A 23,109-nucleotide genomic window follows, 5' to 3' on the forward strand; every position below is an offset into this window, starting at 1 on the left:
GTGCGTTCTATTTTAGCCAAAAACATGAGATGAGGGATGATGTTCCTTTCAGTTTTACGTTCCCAACAGCTCCCTGGTGTCCAGTGTCCAGTAAACATTTTGGAACTGAAATAAAAACAATTTCTCCAATTTTAAAACATTAAAATATTGACTTGATAGGAAGAATAATTTTTACGGATGTGCAGGGTATAAAAACCAGCAGTAAAATTGACACCCATGTCCCCTCTGCACCCACAGTGTGAGCAATAGAACATAACCTGCATCTTTACAGGCTTATCGTGGCCCCTCCCCCAGAGGTAAACATTACCTTGGGTTTGGTGTTTGTTTCCATACTCTTCCTTATAGGTTTCCTGTTTATGTATATATGTCTAAAAAAAATAATTTCGGTTTCACATAATTTTTTACCTTTATATAAATGGAATCCCATTGCTGTAGTTTGCTTTTACTTGCTCAACCTTACGTAATGAGATTTGTCCATATTGATGCCTGGAGCTGTGATTCATTCATTATTACTGCTGTGAGAATTCTGTGGTATTCCATTCTCCCGATAGTGGGTTGTTTCCATTTTTTGCCATGAATGTTTTTGTCCTTGGCTCCAGGAGAACGTGTATGAGCAGGAATTTGTTATCTGGTGCCATTATGTCCTTGGGTATGTGCAGCCCTAATTTTACCAGATAATCATAAGTTGTTCTCGGAGGTGGCGGCGGGGATCGAAGCTTCAGCCAGCACGTTCTGAGCTATGGTTGCACCTCATCCTTACCGGCACTTGAGACTATCCAACTTTAGTTTTTGTATGTCTGGTGTATATAAAATGGTATCTCGATGTGGTTTTAATATGCAGTGACCTTGCCACACAAGGTACAGAGCAGTTCCTTACCCTCTTGTGGTCAGCCCCTTCCCTCAAGCTCCAACCCCTGTGAGGCGGTGGCCGAGCAGCATTCTAGAGCACAGGCGACTCCTGTGCATTTTCTTTCCGGTGCCCATGGGCTGTTCTGTCAGGTGCCTGGATTCTGGCCTGCGGCGGGGCTTTAATGGCAGAGGAGGGGACAGAGCCAGCCCTGGGAATCTGAGGACGCCTGCCGCCTGACCACAAGCCAGAAATACTCTGAGGTGTTGGGTTCTTTCGTAGTGAATTCATGCAAAATCTGATTTTGACTCACAAATGTATCCTTGTTTATTAATTTAAAAATGATCAGTGACTTCTTCCCCACCTCTCCTTTCCCCACTTGCTGCATGAAGTGGTGCTTTATCTGTGACCTCATAGGAGCCCTTTCACAGAGCTGGGTTCTGTTTTACTTCAGAGGCAGGGGTCTTTTCTGGAGCTTTCAAGACCTGAAGTGAACACGGAGTCCTATACAACACAAATAGAAGGTCACCTTGTCCCAGGGGGTTACTTCACCGCAAATGCCACTTCACACCTCTTCACTCCTGCACTTGAAGTGTTAACAGGGTGTGCCCGTGTTTGGTTTGCATGCTGGGTTTTAGGATCCCATCTATTATTCAAGCCCAGGAACACCTAAACTCTCTAAGCAACTTGGGTTATTTGGGCAGCTCTCGGAGGCCAAGTGTGGCATGACTCAACATAATCTCCAGGTCACTGAATCTCTTAGACATTTTGTTTATGGGAGAATTATGGTATTACTTCTGTCTCTTGAAATCCCTGGATGCTGTAAAATCATAGGACAAGATTAGAGCTGGAAGGAGTGTGTGTGTGTGTGTGTGTGTGTGTGTGTGTGTGTGTGTGTGTAGTGGAGAGTGTTTGATAATCCAGTCCAGCCACTTCCACTTCCATTTTGAGAGAAGAGGAAACAGGCTCAAGGGCTCACTGGAAGGCGGCAACAGGGCTAATGTTAATGTTCATAAGTTTCTTTAAAACAAGGTTGTGGAGTTTTTGGATTCCATGCTTTTCAGGAGCAAATCATTCCCATGGCTTCAACCACCGTCTAAATGCTCAAGGTGTCCTATCTACAGAGCCAGCCCAGAGCTGTCTGACATCCAAGCCTGATAGCCTCTGCCTACTGGACATTTCTAGAGATGCCCGCAGCCACCCAGAGCCTGTTCCTGCCTGCCTTTTCTCAGTCAAGCCAGACCCCTAGGAGATCCCCCTCCAGCTGTTCCTCGCTCTCCCCACGGCCCAGTCAGTCCCAGGGCCTCGGAATCCTGTGCCGTCAGCTCTCTTGGACCCGTCTTCTTTGTCCTCTGCCACCTCTCCTGCCCTTGCCCAGGCCTGGGTCCTCAAAACAGCCTCTCGTTCTGGTCTCCCTCCACCAGGCCTGCCCTTTTCCAGCCATCCTTCGTGTGGTGGGGGACGAATATTTCTAAAACACAAATCTGACTGTGAACTGTTATGCTCAAAGAGCAGTCAGTATGATTCCCGTGATTCTCAGGATCAAGTTTAGTCTTTGAGGTTTTGGAACTGACCCGTAATTGCTTTGCCAGCTTCATATGTCAGTACTCCCTACCCTACCCTCTCACACACACAACATTTTTGTTTTCTTAGCTAATTCCTTTTTTTTTTAATGTTTTAATGTCTTTTTTTTTTTTTTTTTAATTTTGAGAGACAGAGAAAGAGAGCGAGTGGGAGAGGGGCAGAGAGAGAGGGAGATACAGAATCTGAAGCAGGCTCCAGGCTCTGAGCTGTCAGCACAGAGCCTGACGCGGGGCTCGAACCCACGGACTGTGAGATGATGACCTGAGCCAAAGTCGGACGTTTAACTGACTGAGGCACTCAGGCGCCCCATCTAATTCCTATTTTTACTTCAGTGTTCTCAAACAGGAAGCCTTTCTTGACTCCCTCCAAAAGCCACAATTCTCTCCCGCCTGTGTGCCTCTCCCATTATTACTGTCTTTTCTTCATGATGGTGTCTGACTCCGTAGGGTAAGAGCCTGCTTACTGGTCCGTGGCCCTTAGTGGACTCTTTAGCCTTGTGATTCGTATTCAGTTGCATCCCCGGTACCTAGCACTTAGGAAGTACTCAATTTGTCTTAAGTAGGGTCAATGCTTGGTACATAGAAACCGAAAAAAAAAATGTTTTTAAAGAAAGCCGAAATTCCTGTGTGCCTGGGGAAGCTGTATCTTCAGTGTTTCTAAGGTAAAGCTCCACATCAATGATACTAAGGACACTGCTGAGCACAGTCTGTGTCCCCCTGAGTTCACCTCTTTGGCCCAGTCCTGAGCTTGTTACGTTTTACCGGCTTCCCTGTGAGGAGACATGTTCTGAGGGAGATCAGTCACGAGATGGATTCTACTTTTTTATTCTCACTCAGGCCATGGAGAGTAAGCTGCTTGTTGGAGGGAAAAATATAGTAGATCATACAAATGAACAGCAGAAAATCCTGGAGCAGAAACGGCAGGAAATCGCAGAGCAGGTGACTTTTCATTCCTTTATGAGGAGAAGGGGGTGGGATTGGGTGCGTTAACGCTACAGAGCACCTATCTCTTGCATCCGATTCTTCAGAGGGAGCAGACACGAGGTGCTTAATTAGCCCTTCCTAGCGGGAGACTCTGATGTGGAGCCCCCAGCCCTGTGTTCTTGTGTAGACATGGTCTTTAGGCACACGCTGATGCATTTTGTGATGTTGCTCAGAAACGTCGAGAAAGAGAAATCCAGCAACAGATGGAAAGTCGAGATGAGGAGACCTTGGAACTTAAAGAGACGTACAGCTCATTGCAGCAAGAGGTGGACATCAAGACCAAAAAACTCAAGAAGGTATAAAGGAACGAGGCCAGGCAGGGGTGTCTTGAGACTTTGTTGGGGGGTAGGGAAGAGCTCTGTTGCCTGGAGGGCTGCCCTCCTCACCTGCCTCTGGCCTCGCTTCCAGCTGTTCTCCAAGCTGCAGGCGGTGAAGGCCGAGATCCATGACCTCCAAGAAGAGCACATCAAGGAACGTCAGGAGCTGGAGCAGACTCAGAATGAGCTCACCCGGGAGCTGAAACTCAAGTAAGTTCTGGGCCTTTTGTGCCCGCGCCCCCCAACCCCCATCCCCCAGGCATTTGCCGGGAGGTTGTTTGTTCAGTAAGAAACATGTCTCTGAGGACAGGGCCCCTGCCTACTTCTCTCTAGCTCATCTCCTACCACTTTGTGTGTTTTCTGTTTATTCTGGAGAAAGTCACTTTCTGTCTCTGGGTCCCCTTTGTTAAGTGAATGACTTCACCAGATGATCTCCAGGTTTCCTTCTACCCTACCTCTTGAAGCTTTTAAAGGCTCCAGCCTCTGTAGACAAGAGGGAATCTGTTATTAACTAGAATTTTCTGAATGGTATAATGAACACCCAAATACCCACCACCCAGATTCACTGGGAAACAACTTTTTGTCATTTGTCTGTTATAGAAATATTCTAAAACTTCATGTAATGTTAATCTTATCTTACTCCCGCATACTTACATATATGATCACAATGCTATTTTATTTTTTTTTAATTAATTAATCAATTTATTTTGAGAGAAATAGAGACAGCATGAGCAGGGAAGGGGTAGAGAGAGAGGGACAGAGAGAATCTCAAGCAGGCTCTGCACTGTCAGTACGGAGCCCAATGTGGGGCTCAAACTCACGAAACCGTGAGATCATGACCTGAGCTGAAACCGAGAGCCAGACGCTTAACTGACTGAGCCACCCAGGTACCTCCCCAGTGCTATTTTTAAAAATGCTTTACTGAGGTATAATTCAAATACCATACAGCTCACCTATTTGAAATACACAAGTTGGGGGGTGCCTGGGTGGCTCAGTTGGTTAAGCATCCAACTTCGGCTTAGGTCATGATCTTACTATTAATGGGTTCGAGCCCTGCGTCAGGCTCTGTGCTGACAGCTCAGAGCCTGGACCCTGCTTCAATTCTATATCTCCTTCTCTCTACCCCACCCCCCACTCTCATTCTGTCTGTCTCTATCTCTCTCAAAAATAAATAAACATTAAAAAATTAAAAAAAAATTTTTTTAATGTTTTATTTTATTTCTGATAGAGAGAGACAGCGTGATCAAGGAGGGTCAGAGAGAGCGGGAGACACAGAATCCAAAGCAGGCTCTAGGCTCTGAGCCAGCTGTCAGCACAGAGCCCGACGCGCGGCTCAAACCCATGAACCGTGAGATCATGACCTGAGCCAAAGCCGGATGCCCAACCGAGCCACCCAGGCATCCCTAAAAAAATTTTTTTTAAGTATACAAGTCAGGGTGCCTAGTTGGCTCAGTTGGTTAAGCATCTGACTCTTGATCTTAGCTCAGATATTGGTCTCAGGGTTGTGAGTTCAAGCCCCACATCGGGCTCTGTGCTGGGCATGAAGCCTACTTTAAAAAACAAAAAGTATACAAATCTACCGGATTGCAAAACCATCATCACAATCTAATTTTAGAACATTTTTGTGTCCTCCTCAAGGAAACCCTGTTATCAGTTAGCAGTCATTCCTTATTACTTGCTCCCTCCCAACCCCACAGCCCCCACCTCCAGCCCTAAGTACGTACTAATATAGTGTCTTATAAATTTGTCTATTCTAGACATTTCATATAAATGGAATCTTATGATATGTGGCCTTTTGTGACTAGTTTCTTTCACTTAACATGTTTTCAAGGATCATCCATGTTGTAGCATGTCAGGACTTCATTCTTTTTTATGGCTGAATGATATTGAATAGTGTGGATAAACACACATTTCATTCATCAGTTGGTGGTCATTCAGGTAGTTTCCGTTCTTTGGCTATTATGAATACTGCTGCTATGAACCTCCATGTACAAGGTTTTGTATGGACATGTTCTCATTTCTCTGGGCTGTATACCTAAGAGTGGAATTGTTTAGGTCATGTGGTAACTCTGTGTTTAACTTTTGGAGGAACTTCCAGACTGTTTTGAATGGCTGCATCATTTTATATTTCTACCACCAATTTCTCCATATCCGTGTTGACACTTGTTACTGTCTCTTTCTGAGCGTAGCCATCCTCATGTGTGTGAAGTAGTATCTCACTGTGGTTTTGTTTTGCATTTCTGTAATGACTAATGATGTAAAATGTCTTTTCCTGTGCTCTTTAGCCATTTGCATATCTTCTTTGGAGAAATGTCTGTTCAAATCCTTCGCCCCTTTTAAAATTGGGTTATTTATTGGGTCTTTTTATTATTGAGTTGTAAGAGTTCTTTATACATTCTGGCTACAAGTCCCTTATCAGATACTTGGCTTGCAGGTATTTTCTCCCATTCTGTGGGTTGCCTTTTCACTTTCTTAATGGCATTTTGTTTGTGACACAAAAGATTTTAATTGTGAGGTAGCCCAATTTATCTGTGTTTTCTTTTGTTGCTTAAACTTTTGGTATTGTGTCTACATTTTCCTATTTTGGACACTGTGTATAAATTTATAATGGAATAAGGTGGCCATTTGTTGTTGTTCTTGTTGTTTAAAAAAATTTTTTTTAATGTTTATTTTTGAGAGACAGAGACAGTGTGAACAGGGGAGGGGGAGAGAGAGAGGGAGACGCAGAATCTGAAGCAGGCTGCAGGCTCTGAGCTGTCAGCACAAAACCCGACATGGGACTTGAACTCGTAAACCTCGAGATCATGATCTGAGCCAAAGTCAGACGCTTAACCAACTGAGCCACCCAGGCGCCTCATGTTGTTGTTGTTTTTTAATATTTACTTATTTTTAATAGGGGGAGAGAGAGAGACAAAGCATGAACAGGGGAGGGTCAGAGAGAGAGACACACACAGAATCCGAAGCAGGCTCCAGGCTCTGAGCTGTCAGCACAGAGCTGGACGTGAGGCTTGAACTCAAGAACCATGAGATCATGAGCTGAGCCAAAGTTGGATGCTTAACCAACTAAGCCACTCAGGCACCCCATTGTTTTTTAATGTGGCTGTTTGTGGCTGGTTTCTTTCACTTGGTATATAGTGTTTTTAAGGGCCATACGTGTTATATCACATTACCAATATTTCATTCTTTTTTATGATTGAATAACATATGAATATATCACATTTTATTTATTCATCAGTTGATGGACCTTTGTGTTGTTTCTGTCTTTTACTGTTAGGAATACTACTATTATGAATATTTGTGTACAAGTTTTATTGTGGACTTATGTTTTCAATTCTCTTGGGTTATCTTAGAGTGTTAAAGTCTTAGGTCTTACATTTAAGTCTGTGATCCGTTTTTGAGTTAATATTTGTGTATAGTCTGAAGTAGGGTTCCAAGTGCATTATTTTGTATTTGGATATCCAGTTGTCCCAGTAACATTTATATAAATTATTTTTTTAACTTATTTTGAGTGTGAGCAGGGGAGGGGCAGAGAGAGAGGGAAAGAGAGAGAATCCCAAGCAGGCTCCACACTGCCAGTGCAGAGCCAGACTCAGGGCTTGAACTCAAGAAACTGTGAAAGCATAGGGCGCCTGGGTGGCTCAGTCGGTTAAGTGTCCCGGCTTCGGCTCAGGTCATGATCTCACGGTTCGTGGGTCCGAGCCCCGTGTCGGGCTCTGTGCTGACGGCTAGCTCAGAGCCTAGAGCCTGTTTCAGATTCTGTGTCTCCCTTTCTCTCTGCCCCTACCCTGCTCACACTGGCTCTCTCTCTCTCTCTAAAATAAAACATTAAAAAAAAAAAAAGAAACTGTGAGATCATGACCTGAGCCAAAACCAAGATTTGGACACTTAACTGACTGAGGCAGCCAGGTGCCCCTCTAGCACCATTTACTGAAAGGATCCTCTTTCATTGTCTTTGCACCCTTGTTGAAAATAAGTTGACCATAAATGTAAGGGTTTATTTCTGAACTCTCAGTATTGTTCCTTGATCTTCTTGTCTGTCTTTATGCCAATACCATGTGGTCTTGATTGCTATAGCTTTATAATGAATTTTGAAATGAGGAAGTATGAGTCCTCTGACTTTGTTTTTCTTTCTCAAGATTGTTTTTGGCTATTCAGAGTTTCTTGCATTTCCATATACATTTTAAGATGAGCTTGTCAATTTCTGTGAAAAAGCCAGCTGGGATTTTGATAGGAATTGTGTTGAATCTAGTCATCCATTTGGAGTGTATTGTCATCTTAACAGTCAAGTCTTTTGATCCATGAATATGGGATGTCTTTTTATTTATTTACATCTTCTTTAATTTCTTTTTTTAAATAAAATTTTAATGTCTTTTCTGTGAGCAAGGGAGGGGCAGAGAGAGAGGAGGGCAGAGGATCCCAAGAGAGCTCTCTAATGACACCAGAGAGCCCGATGTGTGGCTTGAACTCACGAACTGCGAGATCATGACCTAAGCCAAAGTTGGACGCTTAACCAACTGAGCCATCCAGGCACCCCCAAAAGATCTTCTTTTTCTTTAAGAATGTTTCATAGTTTTCAGTGCACAAGTCTTTGCACTTTTTTAAAAAAATTATTTTAATCCTTATTTTTTTGATTGAGAGAGAGAGGAGAAGGAACAAAGAGAGAGGAAGACACAGAATCCGAAGCAGGCTCCAGGCTCTGAGCTGTCAGCACAGAGCCCGACGCGGGCCTAGAACTTATGAACTGTGAGTTCATGACCTGAGCCAAAGTCGGACACTTAACTGACTGAGCCACCCAGGACCCCTGCACTTCTTTTGTTAAATGTATACCTAAGTTTTTTGTTGTTGTTGTTGTTGTTTTGCTATTATGTATGGAATTGTTTTCTTAATTTTATTTTCTTAATGTTTGTTGCTGGTATATAGAAATACCGTTGATTTTTGTTTACTCAATATCTTTCCACCTAACAAAACTAACATTGTGTCTTAGAATTATCTCATGCCTTGCCCATATTCAGATTTTATGGGTTTGTTTGTTTGTAATATCTATATAAAGACTGCATTTTGCATTTGATTATTGTTTCTCTTAAGCTTATTTTAATCTGGAGCCATCCCTTTTCCCTTTAAAAACTTTTTTCACAGTTGACTTATTAAAAAGCCGGGACAGCCTGTAGAAATAACTCACAGTTGGGATTTTAACTGAAAGGTGGCTCTGAAGCATGGGTTCTCAACCTTGGCTGCACACTGAAATCATCTGAGGAATTTTTGAAAAGGACAGTGCTTAGGCCCCACCCCAAAGATTCTGACCTAATTGTTCTTTTTTTTTTTTAATGTTTTATTTATTTCTGAGAGAGAGAGAGAGAGAGAGAGAGACAGCGTGAGCAGGAGAGGGTCAGAGAGAGAGAGAGAGATACAGAATCTGAAGCAGGCTTCAGGCTCTGAGCTAGCTGTCAGTACAGAGCCCAATGCGGGACTCGAACCCACGAATCGTGAGATCATGACCTGAGCTTAAGTTGGATGCTTAACCGACTGAGCCACCCAGGCGCCCCCTGACCTAATTGTTCTAAGGCAGTGGTTCTTAAACGTTAGCAGGCACCAAGTCGTCTAAAGGGCTTGTGAAATACAGATTGCTGGGCCCCACACCCGGGGAATCTGATTCAGTACATCTGGGATGGGACCCGAGAACTTGAATTTCTAACGGGTTCCCACTGTTGCTCCTGTTGCTTCTGTGAACACATTTTGAGAACCATTCATCTCTCATGAGGTCTGGGTAAGACATTTTCCAGAACTCTGTAAGTGATATTAATGTGCGGCCTGCTTGAGACGCATTGAGCTAATGGTTTCAACCAACAGTAATTTGTCTTGAATTATTATTTCATTATGGGTTGCAAAATACTGTTTTTTTCTCTATCAGTCCTTCCACATTAGCTGGGATTTTTCTTTTCCTTTTCCTTTCCGTAATCTCTACACCCAACATGGGGCTCAGATTCACAACCTGGAGATCAAGAGTTGCATGCTCTACCAACTGAGCCAGCCAGGTGGCCCCAGCTGGAATTTTTCTTGTTCTTTTTATTTTTTTTTAAGTTTATTTATTTATTTTGAGAGCAAGAAAGTGTGTGTGTGGGCGAGCGAGGATCAGAGAGAAAGAACCCTAAGCAAGCTCCGCACTGTCAGCACAGAGCCTGACACAGGGCTCAAACTTATGAACTGTGACATCATGACCTGGGCCGAAATCAATAGTCAGATCCTTAACTAACCAAGCCAACCATGTGGCCCTGGAATTTTTGTTTTTAATGTTTGTTTATTTTTGAGAGGGAGGGAAGGGGAGAGAGGGACAAAGAGGAGACAGAGGATCCAGAAGGGACAGGGAGGGGACAGAGGATCTAAAGCAGGCTCCATGCTGACAGCAGAGAGCCCGACGTGAGGCTCAAACTCATGAGCCATAAGATCATGACCTGAGCTGAAGTTGGACGCTTAACCGACTGAGCCACCCAGGTGCCCCTGGAGGACTTCTGATTTTCTGAGTGTTCCTGATTTGCCGATTTAGCAAGATTTGTAGGACAGCACCATGCACCCACACTTCAGGGTCTCCCAAGTTCTAAGCCTTGGAGTGCCCCCTAGGCTGAGGTGTTGGGTGCTCTTGCTCCCAGCCCTGAAGCCTCCTATTTTCTTTAAGATGGCCCCATGGTTGGCAATCAGTTAGCTTCTTGGAGCCTCAGTATTATGTAGGGAGTGGGTAGGAGGCCTCTGGAATTTTTCTTTCTTTCTTTTTTTTTAATGTTTTATTTATTTTTGAGAGAGAGAGAGAGAGTGTGTGTGTGTGAGTGATGGGGGTGGGGAGGCAGAGAGAGAGGGAGACACAGAATCCAAAGCAGGCTCCAGCCCAGAGCCTGACGCGGGGCTCGAACCCATGAACCGTGAGATCGTGACCTGAGCCAAAGTCGGATGCTCAACTGACTGAGCCACCCAGGCGCCCCTGACCTGAGGTTTTGAAAGCCTGAATCCAGAGATGTGGCAGGGGGCAGTCCTCATCCTGGAGAGGCCCAACCCCACGGGTTCCAGTTTCATTGTTTGCCGTGTTCCCCGGCACTCCTGAGGCAGAGACTCTTTTCAGGAATGGTCCTTATTCTCAGTGGTCTAAGGGACTGAAATCCCCTCAGTCTTGCTCTCTGTCCTGGTGATGGTAACAGAGAATTTTCTAGCTTGGGCAACAATCCACGGGATTAGAAGAAGGCTATTTAACTCCTAATCGGTTTTCAATATTTTGGGAGTTAATGTGCTGGGTTGGCAGTACTGTGGCCCTCTCAAAGATGCTTCAGTTTCCACTCCGATATGGCCCAGGCACGGTCGTTCTTCTGCAGTCCTTTCACCTCTTCAAGCCGCTCCTCCTCGGGCAGAAGTGACCTCTCTGTGGTCCTGGGGCAGCCCACTGTTGGCCCCTGTCATAGCTAAGACGGCCGCACCGTTACCTCACCGTCTCAGGCAGGGACCAAGTGTCATTCATGTCTGTACCCCAGCTCTCTGTATGATGGGGGCCCATAGCGCCTGCCCAGTAAAGGTTTGCTGAGCGGCTTGCCTCTCATCTCATGACTTCCCACACATGGGACCAGGTAGCCAGTACTCCGTCTACATTCTTTCTCTACCTGTGTTCACTCATGTGTGTGTTCTTACAGGCATCTTATTATAGAAAACTTTATCCCCCTGGAAGAAAAAAGTAAAATTATGAATAGATCCTTCTTTGACGAAGAGGAAGATCATTGGAAACTACATCCTATAACCAGACTGGAGTAAGTCCCTCTTGACTGTAAGGTGGGGAGGAGGGAAAGAATGTTGATAAGCTGCCCTTGACCTGAGGGATTTGGTAGGAACACAGTGTGAATCATTTGAATTGGAACCCACCATATCTCTGACCCTGTGACTGCCAAGGTCCCTGAGGTAAAAGATGGCAGAATGGTGTTAGGAATTGGGAGACTACCACTGTGAACTCACGACCTTGCCCAAGTTCCTGAATTTCTGTTCCTCAGCTGTCAACTGAAGTGTGCTAGGCCAGATGAGGGGCGTCTGGGTGCCCTCTTGTGTGGCAGTCTGACGCGGTGTTGAGGAAATTCTCAGTCTACGCCTGGGTCTTGCAGGAATCATGGGTGACCGTCTGCCAGGGACGGGGGTTTGGGGGTGGGTGGGGAACACTGACAGCCGTGCTTTTCCGCCTGCCATCTAAGAACTGGCTGAGGAATCATCCCTTCCAGCCTAAGAGATGCAGGACGCTCAACATTTGAATCCGAATGCGGCTCCGACAGAAAATAGCAGCAGCTCCTGCCCCATTTGCCTGGCAGCCTTCAGTCCGGGGCTTTACTAGGTTCAGGTTCTGTCTAACTAGGCTCAGCATCTTCTGAGAGTTGGCTCCACAGGACGGTCCTGGGACTGTGGGACACACCCCAGCCAGGGCTTTAACCACTGCAGTCCATTTCCAGGAACCAGCAGATGATGAAGCGGCCAGTCTCAGCTGTGGGATACAAGAGACCGTTGAGCCAACATGCAAGGATGTCCATGATGATTCGTCCAGAGGCGCGATACAGGGTGAGAAGAGCATCCATGTGTTTCTCTCCTCTCTCTCTCTTCGAGGAGTTTAGATTTATATAAACCCTTATGCACCATTCTGCAGAGTTACAGAGTTTGTATCCTGACTCTTTGCAGAGGTTTCTGACAACATTTATGTTAACATAACAATTATACCAAATAGTAAAGAAATCCACTAAATAAATAGCAACTAAAAAGAACAAATACTTATGAATAAAGAGGTAAAATAGAATGAGATTTAGAAAACTAGGGCTAGGGAAGGAGGAGCGTACAAACACACTGTCCATAATGGCCAATAAACATCGACACAAAGCCTGCAAATGGCCCCGTGTGAAGGCTGGCGGGAGTGCCGGTGAGTAATGACAGGAGATGGAGAGGAGTTAAGGAACTTCCGGTACGTCCATTTAACGGAAGGTGGCTCAGTCAGGCAGTTATTTAAAGTGACATAATTGAGGACTATTTAGCGACCCAAACGTATTTTACAGTAATAATCCTGTATGAGTTTCTATTTATAAGTGCTTGCTGTATGCCAGGCATGCACTCAGCCCTTTATTGGTTTCTCTAATTGAACCCTCCCACCTCCTCTATGCAGCAGGTCCTGTGGCTTAGCAGGTGTCTGGTAAGTGGATGAACCAGGAGACACAAATGTATTGTTAAGGTGTAAAACAATTGGTACTGGAGGTTTACATCTGAATAAAATGAGCTGCAAAACATATCCAAATATGAACTGATCATCTCTGGTTAATGGACGTGCACTCAATTTAAATTGCCTTCTTTTTGCTTATCTGTATTTTAAACTTTATTTTGAGAGAGAGAGAGAACAAGCATGTGCACACACACACACATACTTGAGCAGGGGGAGGGACAGGGAGGAGAGAGAGAAAATCCCAAGCAGGCCCTATGCGGGGCTCTATCTCACGAAACGTGAGATCAGGACCTGAGCCAAAAGTCGGCTGCTTAACCAACTGGGCCACCCAGGCGCCCTTGCTTATCTATATTTTATATTGGGGGGAAACCTGTATTATTTTTTTTAATGAAAAATTTTCACTTGAAAAATTGAAACTGTTTTTGAGTCTCCCTTGGCCACCAGAGCAAAACAGATGGGGATTAATTAGTTCGTCAGGTGCTGTTTTCCCTGGTGCCAAGTTATTTAAAATAAAGGAGGCAAAAGCAGAAAAGGTACATCAGGTGGCGTTTTCTCTAGTGGAAGGTGAAGGACATATCAGGCAGAGTCCTCAGAAGCATTTCTTTAGCAGGTTCAGAGGGTTCACACCTTGTCCATTTTTTCATGTCTCAAAACAACATTATTTCAAAGCCTACACATCCAAATGTGTGGGTTTCCAGGGGCCTGACGTGATCCAAAGGTGAAATTCAAAGCAGTGGCTGTCCGGTGTTTTTAGCAGTGGACCCAGTCCATTAAGAGAGGTTTCAAGCAGCATCTCCATACATGAGGTCGATGGAAGCTGCCGCTCCGTCTCTCCACCTTTTCCCCGTGGCGGCAGCCTCCTGCCCCTTCTGGACTCTGGGGCCTGCGCTGCACTGGGCAGGAGGAACAGGAGGGGGAGATGGGCTCCCTGGGCGCCCCTCCCTCTCCACACTCGCTCGGTGTGCTGGAGGCGGGGAAAGGCCCGCCACAGGATATCAGCTGATGGAATCCAGCCGTAAGGCCAGTTACAAGGCAGGGCCCGGGATGATTCTTAAAATGTGGTTACATGTGCACAGCGCCACACACCCTCGGTATATGTACTCCAGGCCTCCCTCCTCCCCTCAGCAACCGGAAGGTTCATCAGAGCTGCTGCGGGTGGTGAGATTATCAGTGATTACGATCTTCTTTAGACTTCTTTATATTTTCACATCGTTTGCCGTAAATGGGTTCTACTTACTCTTCTTCCCTGATGATTCCCCTTAGGGTATACTACATGTTCGCTTTTTACAAAAATTCTCTTTTAAGGAACTAAAGGAAAGCCTAGAGAAGAAGATAAAAACCATCTGTACCCTCCCCAGGAAAAACATTATAAAACTGTGTCTCTGCAGTCTCTTGGTAGCCTCGGAGTAGCGAGGGGGCCGCCGTTCTGGGTTTTGGAGGGGGTCTAGATTGCGTGTGCTCCCCGTGTCTGGTCGGGGGCTGGCCTCGCTGGTTACGGCTGTGGTTTCTGCAGGCAGAAAACATCGTGCTGTTAGAGCTGGACATGCCCAGCCGGACCACCAGAGACTACGAGGGCCCTGCCATCGCCCCCAAGGTCCAGGCTGCCCTGGACGCAGCTCTGCAGGATGAAGATGAGATACAGGTGGATGCATCGTCCTTTGAAAGCACTGCAAATAAGAAATCCAAGGCCAGGTGAGTGACTTGATGACCTGGGGTTAAACAGGACATGTTTGAACAAGGACAAATGAAGGCCGGGGTTTATCGTGGAAGGCTTCACAGAACACGCCAGAAGGTATTGCCATGTTGCTCCTACATTTATCCATTTGTTCCACAAATCTTTATGGCTCAGGCATTATGCCAAGTGTAATGAATACCCAGATGCCCCATGTGGCCATTTCCTACCATAGGGAGCATGGGTTCTAGTGAAGTAGGGGACAGTCGTTTGGTCCCCACCAGGTACTAGGCAGTTCTGGTGCTTAAAAAAATTCTCTTCGTGATTTCCCGCGAAGACGAAAAGGGAAATATCATCATCAATCCCATTTTATAGTTTAGAAAACGGAGTCTTAGAGAGTTTGAGAAAGTAGCCACATTCAAGGATGTCAGTACAGAGCCGAGGTATAAACCTAGATGTATCTGAATCCCCCCAGGCTCTGAGCCTCAATGCTGAATTTGCCTCGCTTAAATAAGCTGTTGAATAACCAAGTACTTAATTCAATGCTAAATTAGAAATTCTACTTTATTAAATTTTGAATTAGAAGTTTAAGGAAAACAAATAGGTAAAAAACCAAAAACGGAAGAAACTCTACCTGCAGACCTAATATTTTTTACCAATTTGGAGAAGACAGTCAAGGTCTGTTTTTATTTATTTATTTAAAAAAAAAAATTTTTTTTTAACGTTTTATTTATTTCTAGGAGAGAGAGAGAGAGACAGCATGAGCAGGGGAGGGTCAGAGAGAGAGGGAGTCACAGACTGAAACAGGCTCCAGGCTCTGAGCTGGCAGTCAGCACAGAGCCCGACGCGGGGCTCGAACCCACGAACCGTGAGATCATGACCTAAGCGAAAGTCGGACGCTTAACCGACTAAGCCACCCAGGAGCCCCTATTTATTTATTTTTTAAATGTTTTACTTATTTCTGAGAGAGAGAGAGAGAGACAGCGTGAGGAGGGGAGGGTCAGAGAGAGAGGAAGACACAGAATCTGAAACAGGCTCCAGGCTCTGAACTGTCAGCATAGGGGCTCAAACCCATGAACTGTGAGATCATGACCTGAGCCGAAGCCAGATGCTCAACCGACTGAGCCACCCAGGCGCCCCAGTCAAGATCTGGTTTAAATGGAAGAACAGGTTCTGAGAACCAGGTCCTTTCCCTGCGGTGCCACACCTTGGCCACGCATCGAGGGCTCAGGTGCTGCAAGTCCCGGCGGTTTTACAGTTGAAAGTATACTGGCTCTCAGGCCACTGAGGAAAGGCCCAGGGTCCTTGGTGAGGGAGGGTATCCAATCTGTGACAGAGACAGAGACAGGACGGTAAATGTAAACATGTGCTTGACTTTTGCAGGCCCAAAAGCGGAAGGAAGTCGGGATCCTCCTCCTCTTCCTCGGGAGTCCCCGCCTCTCAGCTTTATCCACAGTCTCGAGGGCTGGTTCCAAAATAAAGCCAGTTCCCCCTCTCCCAGGGTGTATATAGCATTTGCCTTCTGAGAGAAGAGACTATCAAGAACCCGCCGAGAGGACCCAAGCCCAAACTCAACCATGCCCCTGGGGAGAAGCTATGGCCTCTTTGCAGATGAACCACCCGAATCTGGTCGAAACGTGCTGGTCCTCACCTGGCACTCAGCAACTCTGGGAAACGCCCTTTAATTAGCATCTCAGAAATGCATGGGTAAGGTAAAGTGTGATAGTCCAAGTGGAAAGCAAGAGAATGACCAGTGACCTTGCTTCCCTTCTCCCTTGCCTTTCTCTCCTCTCCCTTCCCTTAACCCCCCTTCCTCCCCCCTCTCCTTTTCTAGCCTGTTCTTTGTACTGGGTTCCTTTCTTAGTGAACAACAGGGCAGAATCAGGAGTCCACCTGAGCAGGACCAAGTCTTTGCAGCCTCAGGATAAAATGACAGTGAGGTTGAAAAGTAAATGCCCTAGAACTTGAAGAGGTGCTCGTTCCTGTAGGTAGAATGAGAATCCTCTTATGGATCCAAGCCCCCGATAGGCACGATCCGAGCACCTCAGTAAGAAGGGGATCTGCCATTGGGGATCTGCTGAATAAGGAAATGTTTTTCTATGAATGTTGGAAGCAATAGAAATAACATTCCCTTTGCCTCCTTGGAGAGTTGAGGGAAACAGCTTCTTAAAAACCTTAAAACCACGACCATCCTGTCAAAGATGTCAATCTGTAAGCTGATGCCACGTCCATACACTATGTCACTTTACTCTTCATTTGTCACCATCTCTTCCCTTGCACGCCTCCTCCAAGGGTCCCTGGCCAGGCCCATCCTCTGCCTCCGGAGCGCGCCCAGCCGTGGGCCTGTTTTGTGGGAAAAGGGAGGTTGGCTCTGCTTTCTCTAGTGGGACAAGAGCTGGGGGGACGAGACATACAGTGGCACTTTGGAATTCCCCACTTTGTTCCACATTTGCATAAGGGTGACCAGGCAGCGCAGAGACAGAGACGTGAGACTCGGGGCAGTGGGAGAGGAAGGTATAACGGATGGGAGCAAAGGAGTCCTGCCTGCCTTCAGCAGAACGCCTAGAGCTGTGGCTGCGCGCAGCCAGAGCCTGAGGTGGGGGCCAGCAGTGGCGGCGTGATCGAATAGGCTCGGAGGAAAGAGTTAGGGATCCCCGTTTACATATACTAGTTTGGTCTGTAAGTTTTAGTTCTTTGTGTTACTGAAATTCAGAGCTTCATTTTATGTTGGTCATTAGGTGAATGTTACTCATTTCCCCCCCGAGAGCAGCTCATAAGTGTGTGTGGGTGTGCAAGCACAGTGGTGCCTGTGTCCTTTGAGTGTGTCCGTGTGTGTCTGTAAGAGAGAGACCAAGGACTCGTCCAGGTTGAGAAATACACTAATGTGCAGTTGTTGCCTTTGTCTGTATTAAAGGCCCATTGAGTGACTAATCCAGGCTGGAAGCGCTCCCATGTGAGTGTCTGAGTCCACGAGCCAAGCCTGAGGGGACAGTAGGAGTCCCCAGGTCTGCCACCCGGGTGCACCTTGCTGGCATGGTGCCCCAGGAAGGTGGTGACTCAGGTGGGCCTTGAGTTAAATTTTAACTCCGCTGCTCAGTTCCCGGGGCACATTTCTGGATCAGAACCTGTGGGAAAGAGGAGGTACCAAGTGCAATGTCTTAGCAGTCCACAGATGGAGAGCTGGCATCTGGCAGTCCCTCTCCTTTTTAGTCGCCGTTCTTTCTGAACCTGGGGCCCTTTTCAGCAATTCCCAGAGCATAATGGAGCCTTCCTTCATCTTTTTCGGGATCAAGCCCTGCTTCTTATTTATTAAGATTTACCTGTGTGAGTAGGAACCAGATGATGAGGTGGACAGTCTAAGATGGTTATCTGCCAGTGACACCTGTCTCCTGCACCACATTCCCTCAAAGCTAGTCTGAATTCCATAGGCGGAAAATATTCATCTAGCAAATCTGAGAACTGAACGCTGCAGTTAACACTGTACCTTGATGCTGATGTCTCAGGGTGGTGGCTCGGAGCGGGGGTGGTTGAGTGACTGTGGGACTCTCTAAGAAGGTGAAAGAAGAAAGGCAAGTCGACAGGCAGGATTATTAAAACAAGCTTGCCTTACACGCGGCTGCGTTCGTCCGGTGGTCTGTGGAAACAAAAGTAGAACACCTGCGAGGAGGTGACGCAGTCCCTCCCCACACAGTCTCCGGTGCTTTTCTTCTCTCCAAACGGATCCGATAAATATTTGAGTAGAACTGACAGGAGAATGTCTACTGCTACCAGAAGGCTGCTGCTTTGGGCTCTGAATTGAGCCAGCTGTGCAGAGGACCGACCAGGTTATCGTGCCTGCAGTCATTCTAGAATGTTTCAAGCCATCTGAGGGTCTTCACACCAGCAGCAGCTAGTGAAGTCTGGAAGCAAGTCTGAATTGGATCTAAGAAGGTCATCTGGGAGAAGGAGTTTGAGACTGTGTGCGCCACCCTCAGCCAGCCCCTCTTTGCTCTGATCAATAGGAATGTCTCTCGCTTTGTATTTCCAAGTCCCGTGTCTCCCACATCCCTGGATTCAGAACCCAAGGCCACAAATCATAGGCATGAAGCACTTTCTTGAGACTCTGACCTACCGTTGGATTGTTCCCCGTCGAATGCCTGCATGCTGCTTGAATTGTACCACCCACACCTCCATGACCAAGGGCGTCAGAGAGTCTGCAGTTCAGGCCTGGGCCGCTCTCTGCTCTTCCCGTCTGACTCTTGGAAGTCCTCCCTCACTGAATGTAGAATTGTTGCCAAGCTTTTGAGAAGTGTCGATTCCCTGTGAATGTGGGATATCAGTGCTGCCTCATGTTTCCCACTTAAGGTCGAGGCTCGCGTAAACAACGCCTTGGGCCATCGCAGCACCATCGGTGGACAAAAATGGGGCCATTAATACACTCTAAAAGCCATAATCAAAATGCTCAGAGGGAACTGGGTATGGACAGGGGGCCTGGCTATTGTCGACTGCGACTGCGCAAGGCTTTGCCTGGTGCTGTTTGGAAATCTGCCACCTTTCTCCCCGCCCTCGTTTTCTTGAATGAAATGCTTTTGAGATTATTTATGAAAAGAGTGATCCCGGGGCAGGCAGGAGGCATTGGGCTTTATGGCTCTTTGGAGTTGCTATTGATCTTGACCTTCTCTTTGGCTACCTTTAGACAAAGAACATGCCAATACTTGGGGCTCTAAGTTTTACAGTTGATATTTATTTGTATCATCTCTTTGTCTAGGAATGTAAAAGTGATTCTAAACTAAGATGTGTAATAAAAATCAATCAGATTTATTGTACCTACAGAAAGGTGTCCTCCTAAATGACTAATGCTCTTGAAAATGACACGCCCTTGGCTGCCACACAGCCACTTTCCTTAAACATTTAAATTTTTCTAGTGAAAGGAGGGTGGGAATGAGAAATGAAGATTGAGTTGGAATCCTGGCATTAAAAAAAAAATAGCGACAGGTAAAGGGACATAAAATGAAGAAAGAGCGACCAAGAAGGACCTCTCACGTTTTTCCACCGAGGCCCAAGATAGGCCTGCGCAATAGGCCTGACGTTTCTTTGAACATTTATGTTTTGTGTTTAAAATTGTGTTAAGTTTATTTCATATTATACTTTAAAATGTGTCCTTTTTTTTTTAAACACAAACATATTGTATGTTATTTACCATCAGATAAAAAAAGAAATATCAGAAAAATGGGCCACTGGGTGCCTGGGTGGCTCAGTCAGTTGAGCGTCTGACTTTGGCTCAGGTCATGATCTCATGGTTCGTGGGTTTGAGCCCCACATTGGGCTCTGTGCTGACAGCTCAGAGCCTGGAGCCTGCTTCATGTTCTGTATCTCCCTCTCTCTCTGACCCTCTCATGTTCATGCTGTCTCTCTCTCTCTCTCTCTCTCTCTCAGAAGTAAATAAAAAACATTGAAAGAAAGAAAAGAAAAATGGGCCACATGTTGGTCTTGTAGTCCCTCATATACTCAGGCATCTTGAAGTGTTCCCCCGGGGTGGGGTTGAGAAGAAGGAGCTCAGACCCTGGACTCTGAGCTGTTGAGTTCTGGTCCTGTCTGCTTACTAGCCATGTGCCTGTGAGGAATTTCATTTACCTCTCGGGCCGCCTGAGTGGCTCATTCAGTTGAGCGTCCAACTCTTGGTTTCGGCTCAGGTCATGATCTCATAGTTCGTGAGTTCGAGCCCCACACTGACAGTGCAGAGCCTGCTTGGGATTCTTTCTCCCTCTCTCTGTCCCTCCCCTGTTTCTGCACGTTCTCTCTCTCTCTCTCTCTCTCTCAAAATAAATAAACTTAAAAAAAAAGAAATCTAAAAATTTTTAAATGTTTTTATTTTTTTTTTTAATGTCTTATTTATTTCTGAGAGAGATAGAGACAACGTGAGCAGGGGAGGGTCAGAAAGAGAGGGAGACACAGAATTGGAAACAGGCTCCAGGCTCTGAACTGGCTGTTAGCACAGAGCCTGACACGGGGCTCGAACCCACAAACTGTGAGATCACAACCTGAGCCAAAGTCGGACGCTTAACCAACTGAGCCCCAGGCTCCCCTGTTTTTATTTATTTCTGAGAGAGAGAGAGCGTGTGAGCAGGGGAGGGTCAGAGAGAGAGGGAGACACAGAATCTGAAGACAGGCTCCAGGCTCTGAGCTGTCAGCACAGAGCCCGATGTGGGGCTCGAACCCACAAACCGTGAGATCATGACCTAAGCCAAAGTCAGATGCTCAACCGACTGAGCCACCCAGACGCCCCGAAAAAAAAAGAAATTTAAAAATCCCTTTAAAAAATAATAATTTACCTTTTACCTTGGTGTCCTTGTCTATAAAATGGGGTAGTAATATCCACCTTCTAGGGCCATTGTGAAGACTAGCAGTGCATTTAAAGGAGCAGCACACAAATATGTGGACTGAAGCAGCCATTTAAAAATGTGGTTATTGCTGTGATAGGGTCCTGTGTTCAAAAGACACCGTGAACAGTGTACCCAGGAATGACCGGGCATGTTTAGAAAATGTAAGCCTTCACAGAAAAGCTGCTAACCGTTTAACGAATATGTGTTAAGAAGCTGCTATGTGCCACACTGCTCTGGGCCCTGGATGTATAGATGTAAGCAAGACTGTCTGGGTCCCTGGCCACACAGAACTTGTACTTTAATGGAGAGGGAGGTGGGCTGTTACAAGGCACACAAGTACACAATTAAAAATTACAACAGATGTCATGAAGGGATACTATAGCATATTACAAGAGAGGCTCCTAATGGGGATCAGGTGGGTAAGTAAGGGAAGGGCTTTCTGAAGAAATGGCATTTACAGAGAGACCTAAAGGATGAGAGATTTTCGGGCGCCTGGCTGGCTCAGTCAGTAGAGCATGTGACTCTTGATCTTGGGATTGTGAGTTCAAGCCCCATGTTGGGTGTAGAGCTCAATTTAAAAGGTGAGGGGGGTGAGTGGTTAGCTGGGTCAGAGAGGAGGGGAGGGAATTTGTGAAGGTCTTGTAGAACAGAGAAGCCACAGATACCTCCACAGGGAGATATCTGCGTTCCTTTCTTACCCTCACTACAGAGAAGCCCGGGGAACTATTAGGGGAAAAATGACAACATAGGACTTTAGAAAAACCCAACAGATTTAAAGAGCATAAAGAGAACAGCGTCCTATGTACTTAGGCAAAGGATTTGGTTGTTTTGTTTTTTAATTTTTTAAAGGTTTCATTTTTGAGAGAAAGAGAGAGAGAGAGAGACAGTGTGATCAGGGGAGGGTCAGAGAGAGATACAGAATCTGAAACAGGCTCCAGGCTCTGAGCTCTGAGCTGCCAGCACAGTGCCCGACGCGGGGCTTGAACCCACGAACTGTGAGATCATGGCCTGAGACAAACTCGGATACTCAACCAACTGAGCCACCCAAGCGCCCCTTTAGGCAAAGGATTTGTAATTGTGTTTCTTCATGGTGCCCTCAAACTATGTGTAATGTTCCTGTAACTCCCTTTTCTTCCAAAAAGTTAAAGACCATAGTTTGGCTTAACCCAAATAATTATTAGTTTAGAATAATTCAAAATCCATTAGCCAGAAAGCAAGAGTTCAAAGTGTGACTTGAAGAATTCTGAGTGGGGGTGCCTGGGTGGCTTAGTCAGTTAAGTGGCCGACTCTTGGTGATTTCAGCTCAGGTCATGATCTCATAGTAGTGAGAGTGAGATTGAGCCCTGCATGGGGCTCTGCACTGGGCATGGACCCCACTTAAGATTCTCTCTCTCTCTCTCTCTCTCTCTCTCTCTCCCTCTCTCTCTCTCGCCCTCTTGCCTGTCTTGCCTCTTTCAAAAAATAAAAAAAAAAAGAAGAAGAATTATGGGTGTGTTCTTGAAAGTGACAGGATTCTGGATAGACCAGGGGCTAATTCCTAGGGAGGCACAGGGCAGCGCGGCTGGGCAACTTGTAAATTCCTGTGACTCACCAGGTTGTCCCCTCATCATCTGGGTTACTTAAAAAAAGAAAAAAAATCAAGAAACTACACAAAAGCTGTGTGATTCAGTAAGAAATAGATGTTTGGTTTTTATCTCTAAAGAGCTTCTACAACCCTTGGACTTTCTTGAGTGACAGGTGAGTGATAGGAGGATTTTTTTCTATTCCTAACAAGCTCCTTTCAGCCCTGTCTGAGCTATGCAAGTAAAATGACTCTAAGTGAGCCCCTAGATAGCTTCCTAATGGGGGCTGGTTGCCAGAGGAACCAATCGCTTGTCACTGAGAGGGTTGGAACTTTCTGCCCCACCTGCTGACCTGGGGGCCAGGGGAGGAGCTGGAGTGTGAGTTAGTCACCAACAGGCAATGATTTAATCAACCGTGCCTATGTAATGAAGCCTCCATAAAAGCCCTTAAATGGTGAGGGCTCCGAGAACGTCCAGGCTGGTGAACACATCGAGGTGCTGGGAGGGTGGCATCTCTGAAGACAGCACAGGGACGCCACACCCCTCCCTGCATACTTCGCACTTT

General features: G+C 46.1%; 1 protein-coding gene across 2 annotated transcripts in view; it reads left to right on the top strand.

The window, feature by feature from the left end:
* KIF3B (kinesin family member 3B) overlaps positions 1-19,431 on the top strand; it is a 42,420-nt gene extending 22,989 nt beyond the window's left edge. For both annotated transcript variants that reach the window (XM_039237750.1, XM_039237749.1), the window contains exons 3-9: positions 3,268-3,369; positions 3,588-3,710; positions 3,823-3,941; positions 11,399-11,512; positions 12,197-12,302; positions 14,462-14,640; positions 16,004-19,431. In XM_039237750.1, coding sequence (XP_039093681.1) covers positions 3,268-3,369; positions 3,588-3,710; positions 3,823-3,941; positions 11,399-11,512; positions 12,197-12,302; positions 14,462-14,640; positions 16,004-16,100 — 840 coding nt within the window. In that variant the 3' untranslated portion in view covers positions 16,101-19,431. The remainder of the gene's footprint in view (positions 1-3,267; positions 3,370-3,587; positions 3,711-3,822; positions 3,942-11,398; positions 11,513-12,196; positions 12,303-14,461; positions 14,641-16,003) is intronic.
* The last annotated feature ends 3,678 nt before the right edge of the window (positions 19,432-23,109 follow it).

Source organism: Hyaena hyaena, unplaced genomic scaffold, assembly GCF_003009895.1.
Source record: "Hyaena hyaena isolate Hyena2069 unplaced genomic scaffold, ASM300989v1 scaffold_131, whole genome shotgun sequence".
NCBI lineage: Eukaryota > Metazoa > Chordata > Mammalia > Carnivora > Hyaenidae > Hyaena > Hyaena hyaena.